Here is an 8,259-nt window from a genome sequence, read left to right as displayed (position 1 = left end):
TGGATATTATTGCAAAAATTAAAAGGTTTGGATATAATTGCAATAAGTCGTAAAGGTTTGGGTTTTTTTTGCCATTAAGCCTTAAAAGTAAAACGGTTAAGTAAAGAAATAGAAGGATTTCATACAAGTGTTTTTGAGAATATGTGAACTAAATAAAAAAAACATTTAGGAATAAAATAAAATAAAAATAAAAAATACAGAAACTTTAAAATAGATTAAGTCAAATGTTAATATATAATTGTCCTAATTTAATTTTACGGTTTACATATAATCACTCATAGCTTTCTAAGAATGCATGTTTAAGATAAAGAAAAGTCTCATGCCTAGCTATTTTGGGAGTTGTAGAAAAAAAGAAAGATATAATAAGTATTTAGGGGGGAAAATCCATGATTAAGGATTCGAAAATCACTAAATCATGAAGCTTGTATGATACTGATGAAACTGATTTTATGGGTCTAGTACATATGTGTCCGAACCCTATTAAAAATAGTAGAACAACTTTAGAATAGTGAGCTGTTATGGTTTCTCCCCTGGAGGACGACTCTCATAAAATTCGCCTATCAAGATCGAATGTTTAAAAGTTCGATCTAAATGTACTCCGAATACTCTATATATTTCGGATAAGATTTTATTTTATCCGAACACGAATTTTTTAATCAAATGCAATTCATCATTAATTTAGAGGTTTTGATACCGTTTAGAAAACTTCCAAACCATCTAAACCAAAAAAACCCACTCAGACTACATCACAATCCTATTCGACACTACAAAACATACATTAACCTCAATATAAGGGAGTTGAGGTAACGCCTATCAACATATTTGATATTATTATTACTCTAGAAGTTCTTAAGTTATAAACAAACATCAAATACTGATTTAAATATCGAAGTGCTCATGAGACAACTAAATTTTGATCAATAATCTAACCATCATTTTACAGGTTATCCGTCTAAAAAACACACTCCATCAAATACTATGATTTTGAAAACACGCCATGTAATGTTCAACACTATGTTATAGTTGCCCTTTTTGCTCAACACTATGTTATTTAAACATAACACATTGTTGAACAAAAAATGGAGAAAACTCTCTTCCTTATTATCATGTAGGCAACACTTTATTAAAAATGATTTGAAAATTGAACCGCGTAATCACAATTTTAAATTTAAACCGGTTTAATTACTGTTTTAAATAACTATATAACTAATGAATACATTTATATAATATATGTATATTTTTTTGGACTAATCTATATATTTAGAATTTAAAAACTTAACTAGAAAATAAATTAAAAATTAGTAAATGTAGTATCACATTTTAACTGGTAAATAAAAAATTACACGGTTTTTATGATTTGACTGTTCGATGATTTTGAATTTTCACGGCTTTTCCAAGTAAATGAGATTAACCACACATTTTTAGTGTTTAAAAACAAAGCAAATCAAACTGATTTTTAATTTTCGATCAAACAGGTTAAACCTATCGGTCCGATTCGGTTTAAAATACTACTTTGGTATTTTCTTACATAATTTATTGCAAACATACCCCTTCAATAAGGCAAATCACATGGGTTGTTTCCAAAATAAGTAAATCAAACGGCCAGAATGAAATCTTACCAAATAACAAAACACCCAGCAGCCTTACGATGTGTCCCATATCCAACTTATGGTTGCATTTTTGCCTCTCATGTGACCGACCATTAACCCTTATTTGACCTGTCATTGCTCCCACTTTCTCTATTCCCTTCCTTATAACTTTTCCATTTCTTCCCTCAAACTTATTATATAATCACTTTACAACCAAACACTATATAATCACTACATTACATATAATTCAAATAAATTACAATCACTAACTCAAATTCAACCAAAAAAATGACAAATGAATTAGGTCTCGGATTTGAAATCACTGAGCTACGGTTGGGATTACCCGGAGGAGGCGGCGACAAGGGTGTAATTGTTAAGAATGAAAAGAAGAGGGGGTTTTCTGAAGTTTGTAGCGATGAAGGAAATAGCTCGTCCTCCACTGGAACCACCACTTGTGACCGGAAAATCCCGGCAAAGACGCAAGTGGTGGGGTGGCCGCCGGTTTGTTCGTATAGAAAGAGGAATAGTTTTAATGAGCGGGAGAATTCGAAAATGTACGTGAAAGTTAGCATGGATGGAGCTCCATTTCTGAGAAAAATTGATTTGGGGAGTTATAAAGAGTATTTTGATCTTCTTGTTGCTTTGGAGAAGCTTTTTGGTTGCTTTGGCATTGGTACGTTCTTTATATTTCTTCATATAATTAGTATTTAACAACATTTTCGATATATAGTTTTAATTTGTAGTTAATTCATTTAAAGCCATGCAAAATTAGTTCATTCTTTTGTTTTTATTTTTTTCCCCTTTTTTTTGGTCGATAATTATTACTATTATTTAGAGAGATCGGTAAAAAAAACAAGAGTCAATTTTAAATCTGAGCTATTAAGCAATAATGTCTTATTGTTATTATTTAAATTTAATGTTCTTTTATGAATTCGACCTTCAGCAATCTTATGAGATGAAGAAAATAAACACTTCTGCTGTACCACGGCATGGATGGTGGGCCTCTTTTTTCTCTTGGCTAAACCCATCTAGAGGCCCTTGTACTATATCATTTTTGTTCAAAAAGTCTTTATACTATTTTTTTATTTTTCAGGTCTCTCTATTTATATAATTTTTGATTTTCAGGTCCTTTTTAAGTTTTCTCCAGTCCCTCTGCTTACAAATTTTTTGTTCCTCCAGTCCCTTAAAAGGACCTGAAAATCGGAATTTTGCCAAGTACAGGGACCTGAAGAACAAAAAAATAATACAAGGGCTTTTTGAACAAAAATGATATAGTACAAAGGCCTCTAGATAGGTTTAGTCTTTTCTCTTTACAAAAGAATATTTCTGAATGAAAATAAAAAATTAGAAGGAGAATATTTACTAAATTCGAATGTATTATACTTAATCATTGAACTTATTATGTATGACTTATAATACATGACATTTTTTATTATTATTTAAAGGTAGAATATATTTATATATCAAAACCTATAATGTAATAGATAATTTGACAATTTGGTTCAATTTTTTTATAATTTATATCAATTATATTCAACCATCGAAGAGAAAAGTATAAATGATTTAGTTGATAAAAATAAAATGTATTGTAGTTCCTTAACTTATTTTTAGAATTAATTAAAAACTCATAAATATTGAAGAATTATCTATCTAATTTATTAAAGTTTGTATATTGTTATTAATTTTTTTTGTTATTACAAAAAAAATTATGAAAATTTTATTTAAACATGAGCTAATTTATTAAAAAAAATTACTTATGATGATGAATAGTGTCTTATTTTTGTAAATGAGACCTTTCATACTATTTAAATATAATTGATGCAAAACAGAAAATTGTTGGACGAACTGACACTTTTTTATTTATGATATATCTATCTTTTTCATTATAGTTGTGAATATGAAAATTATTTTACTTTTCTAAAAGAAATAATATTAAAAATATTTCTCATAAATCTGACAAACAAATGTAAAGTATTTGATTTTAAGTAGAAATTACCCAACCTAATATTCGGAACCTAATGGATAAAAATATATAAACATTTTTGACTATTTATAAATGTAATTAAAGATTTATATTCTAATATTTGAGTCCTATTTTAAAAACTGAAATAATTCTAGTCCAATGCTAAAAATTGTTAAAATTATATATGACATGTTGCCTTGAAAAAAATATTATTGGAATTCATGTGTCAAAGTAGGATATAAAATAAAATAGATGTACTAAAATTTATGAAGCCAAAAATTTATGAAGCAAAGTACTAAAATTACATTTAAATTGAACAATTAATGGTGAAATTAGGTTAAAATTACGATTTCATTTTTAAAATTAAAAGCAAACTACCTGAATTACAAATATTAATTGAATCTATAAGAAAGCAAAAAATAACAAGTTTGGGAATACGACCTAAGAAATAAAAGGGTAAGGAAAACAATGATCATCATCGCAAAGCTAGACATAATAATGGTACTGAAATATCTTGCACAATTAAGAACAGTTTATATTATATGGTGAATTAGGATGTTACTGCAAAACTTATGAAACATACGCAAATTCTAGATCTTATCATCATCATTGTCATATGTACTTAATTAGTATTTAAGTGATTTTCATGGATATGAATTTTCGAGTTTGAATCTCAAAATGTTTAACGATCCAAGAAAATTTAATTTTTTCCGCCCTCCTGCAAATCCAATTAATTTTGTTTTTGATAATTATATATAGTCTAATTTAAAAGGTTAACAAAAAATTTAGTCTAATTTGTTCAATTTGACATTAAATTCAGTATTTAAACGATAAATTATTAGACAAATTTTCATATTCATTTTTTAGAATCGTCACTTTATTTTCATAAATTTATACCGATATAACTCATAAAAATTAATTTCTTTAGTACAGTATGTCAGTGTATGTCGGCAATTTTTAAAAATTGGATTAAAATTCATCTAAAATTTCCAAAATTAAAATATTTTATTAGATTTGTAGCAAGCCAAATATTTAGATATTTTTATTCATTAGGCTATCTCATACCGACATTAGATTGTTCATACAAAATGTTCTTGTTTAGCTTCATATATGTATATGAAAAAAATACTAGTATTAAAATTAAAAATTAATGAGAATTATAAATGAGAAGAGGACCCAAATTTTAATTAAATTAGAGTAATAAATATGAAATAAATGTGTGGACAGGCAAAGCGTTGAAGGATGCAGAGAGCAGTGAGTACGCTCCAATATATGAGGACAAGGATGGAGACTGGATGCTTGTTGGAGATGTCCCTTGGGAGTAAGTTTGTTCAACATCTTTTCCAATTTTTTATTTTATTTTTTTATTAATTAATTGTGCAGATAAACATTTAATCTCCAATTAAGTGTTTATTGCTTATATTAAAGTGTCTAGTTTTATTTATAACTTATTCATTAAAAGTGACAATAATTATATAGGCATAAAGGGGGCCAGATTTGAATTTAGGTGTTTTTTTTTATGTAATTAGAAAGTGGAAAGCGTTTGTGGTAGGAATCGATCCCACGACCTAACAAACTGCTGCCCAATGCTTATACCATTTGAGTTATAACACAATTAAAATAATTAAAATATGATTAACCAATCAAACTCAATTAATTAAATCTAATTAAACTAATAAAAACCTAATTAAATCAAATAAAAATAATTAAACCAAATCCAATTTGATTAAAATCTATTCTGAAACCCGCCGGCCTTTTTCAAAAACCACCACGGCCCCAAATCCATCGTCATCCCCAAAATCTCTGTCGGTTAGAAACTACCATCAGCGCGGGTTTGTTCATTACCGGCCTGTTCTCCCCTAAAAACAAGCTATGACCTCCGGTAGCCGAAGGTCGTATTTTTTTATTTTTTAAATTAAAAGGAAAAAACATTATTTGGGTCCCTAATTTAAATTGTTTACCAGTATAAGTCCTTTGAAGGATTAAATTGAAATATATTGTAAATATTAAGGACTTTTTTGAATTGTTTTCTTAAAGACAGTTGACGCCGTTAACAAACATATATATTTGACGGAAGGGTTTATTTCTTCAATAAAAAAATTTAGAGGGAAACAACAAGGGTTTAATTGTGCCCAAGAAATAAAAAAAGACTGATCTGTATTTTTGAGAAAACCTCGAATTTTTTTATTCCTTTTGCCTAATTGCTGTGCTTCAACTATCAAATTAACTTAGTTTAAAATTAATAGTCAATGAAATCCGAGCACTGTTATATTTTTAATTGGTTCAATTATTTCAAAATATTTAACTTTTTAGCTTTTTTAAATTATAGTACAACCTTTTAAAAACTAATATTATAAATACATTTCAGTTATAGTTACCTACTCCATTTTATCAAAAGAAAAATCAGACTTTTTGATTTTTTATTTATGATGAAAATTTTCAATTTCAGCAACCAGATCCTAATTTGGATTAGTATTTTATAATTAACAAAATATTAGAGTTGGTAATAAATAAAGACGGAAAATGTTGAGTTAAAATTTTATGACAATGATTTCTTTTACGGCGACTATAGTAATTTTTTCTTAGACAAATTAGTAATTTTTTCTTAGACAAGTCGGCTAAATTAGGCCGAACTAAATATGTATAAAACTATATTTTATATTTTAATACGACTGCTATTTTATCAAGTCTTTTTTAGTTGTGTGGTCGCTGAACCTACAAACAAGTCTAAAAACTATTCATATCAATTTAAAATTTAAAAGTTTTAAATTTGAAAATTAAAATTAGATTTTCATATCCATACTTTTAGGTCAATTTATGTGCATTAATAAAGTCAATTAACATAAGTTAATGTCCACTAAACTGGAGACATAATTTGTATGTTAATGGTCTATTAGTGCACTAAATTGATTTAGAATAATAACATGTCTGTAATGATAGTATCTTGAATCTGAAGGTCCATCAAACAATGATAGCTATCAGGCCATCAAGCTTGACTATGCTTCATTTTTAAACTAACAATCATGTACATATCAAGCCCCACCACCAAGGTTAATTTATAATCTAAGATTATAAGATAATTAATCAATCCAAAAATATAAATCGTTAAACGAAATTTATTAATCATAATTTAATCAATTAATCCAAAATCTTATATGAGATTCTAACTAGAGATGTAAAAATTAAATCGAACAAAAGCAAATTTGATTTTAGTTTGATTTAAAATTATAAAACTTTGGTTTTTAATTTGGTTCAATTTTAAAAATAAAAAACCAAATAAAATAAGTTCTAGATCTTTTCTTGAAAAGTCAGTTCATAGTGGGAACTTGATCAACCGTCTAGTTTAACTCGAGTTACAAAATTTAAATTCTTATAAAATAAATTCGGTTTGGTTAAAAAGAACACAAAACTTAATAAAATTCAATTTGGTTAAAATTGAATGTACATGTTAATTCCAATTAGGATCTTATTAATAATCATGGCAAATCATTGCAATTGCAAAGAAAGTCCAGTTAATTAGTTGCAAATTTGTTTTATGATTAATTCCCATAATTTATAAAGCTAATTAGTAGAGTGATTAATTTGTTGACAGGATGTTTACAGAGTCATGCAAGAGACTAAGGATCATGAAGAGATCAGAGGCCAAAGGATTTGGACTGCAACAGAAAGGTGCTCTTAAGGGAATTTCAAGAGATGATCATACTTAAAATATTATAAATTGTGGAGCATTAAACACAATTTTTATTAATTATATAATCTGTTTAATTATAGTGTTGTTGCCTATTTATTATTTCTTTAATTAAGCTGATGAATCTTTATCAAGCTATGACTGTAAGAATTTTAATAGGAAGGGTACAATTTGCTTGTTTAATTATCATCAATTTGTTGCTATTTCAAACTTAATGCATGTTATTGGAAATTAAATTACCATGTTGTATTGTATTTGGGATGTTAAGTTTTGTTCTCTTATTATTTGATTTGGTTTTACATGTAATTTTTGTATTGAATTTTAGTGTGCCTCAAGAATAGAGTCAAATTAATTTATTTAAGGACTAATTTAAAAGTTAAAATATATATATATATATATATCGGTGCAATCATATCAACATTAATATACTAAATTCCTTCACGACTCTGAAACTTAATATGCTTGAACAAAATCAATATTAAAATGGACATCTTTCTGGAAAGTTTTCGTGCTGCACATTACTTTTTTCTTTTAAAGCACATATGAATTAATAAAACGCTTTTCTGACTTAAAAAAGGCCGTGTGTTTAAACTGTACTAATATATACAGTCGTTTAAAATTTGAGACTAGAGTTTTACTTTTCGCAAAAAACTTACCCAGCTCGAATGTGAATTAGTTTAAATTTAAGAATACAAATTCCGTTTTATAGTTAGAATCCGTTCATAACCTTTATATCCTGCATTAGAAAAAAAGTACATTTATAGAGTTAAAAATGGAAAAACAAATTCATGCATGTTAGCTACATTCGATTGCATATGCTTTTATTCTTGTTCTTTTCCCATTTTCCATTGCATGCTTTGAAAAGATCAAAATATAGAAGTAGAAATTAAACATTTGATTATACCATATGTCTAAGCATATATATTAACACTAATGTTTCCATTATCATAAAAAAAATGAACCAATCTACTAAGCATATATTAACATTAATGTAATATTTTAGGAACGAGACTATTTTT

General features: G+C 27.0%; 1 protein-coding gene across 2 annotated transcripts; it reads left to right on the top strand.

Annotated features, from left to right (window-relative positions):
- The first annotated feature begins 1,748 nt into the window (after positions 1 to 1,748).
- On the top strand, positions 1,749 to 7,476 carry LOC126679744 (auxin-induced protein AUX22-like). 2 transcript variants are annotated; one of them, XM_050374714.2, is made up of 3 exons: positions 1,749 to 2,262; positions 4,780 to 4,873; positions 7,156 to 7,476. In XM_050374714.2, exons 1-3 carry the CDS (start codon positions 1,878 to 1,880, stop codon positions 7,229 to 7,231), a joined length of 555 nt encoding a protein of 184 aa, XP_050230671.1. In that variant the 5' UTR covers positions 1,749 to 1,877; the 3' UTR covers positions 7,232 to 7,476. The 2 variants fall into 2 exon arrangements, with proteins under 2 accessions (XP_050230671.1, XP_050230670.1); XM_050374713.2 differs by having other exon boundaries at positions 1,758 to 2,262; positions 7,145 to 7,476.
- The last annotated feature ends 783 nt before the right edge of the window (positions 7,477 to 8,259 follow it).

The sequence above is a fragment of the Mercurialis annua genome, linkage group LG5 (assembly GCF_937616625.2).
Source record: "Mercurialis annua linkage group LG5, ddMerAnnu1.2, whole genome shotgun sequence".
In the NCBI taxonomy this organism is placed as follows: domain Eukaryota; kingdom Viridiplantae; phylum Streptophyta; class Magnoliopsida; order Malpighiales; family Euphorbiaceae; genus Mercurialis; species Mercurialis annua.
Note: the sequence above shows the minus strand (reverse complement) of the source record. Positions and strands in the feature narration are given on the sequence as shown.

Excerpts from the sequence above, each read along its gene's own strand:
- LOC126679744 (XM_050374713.2), top strand. The coding sequence starts at position 1,878 with ATGACAAATGAATTAGGTCTCGGATTTGAAATCACTGAGCTACGGTTG. Across the intron at positions 2,263-4,779 it reads TTTTGGTTGCTTTGGCATTG|GCAAAGCGTTGAAGGATGCA; the intron begins GTACGTTCTTTA and ends ATGTGTGGACAG. Across the intron at positions 4,874-7,144 it reads GTTGGAGATGTCCCTTGGGA|GATGTTTACAGAGTCATGCA; the intron begins GTAAGTTTGTTC and ends ATTTGTTGACAG.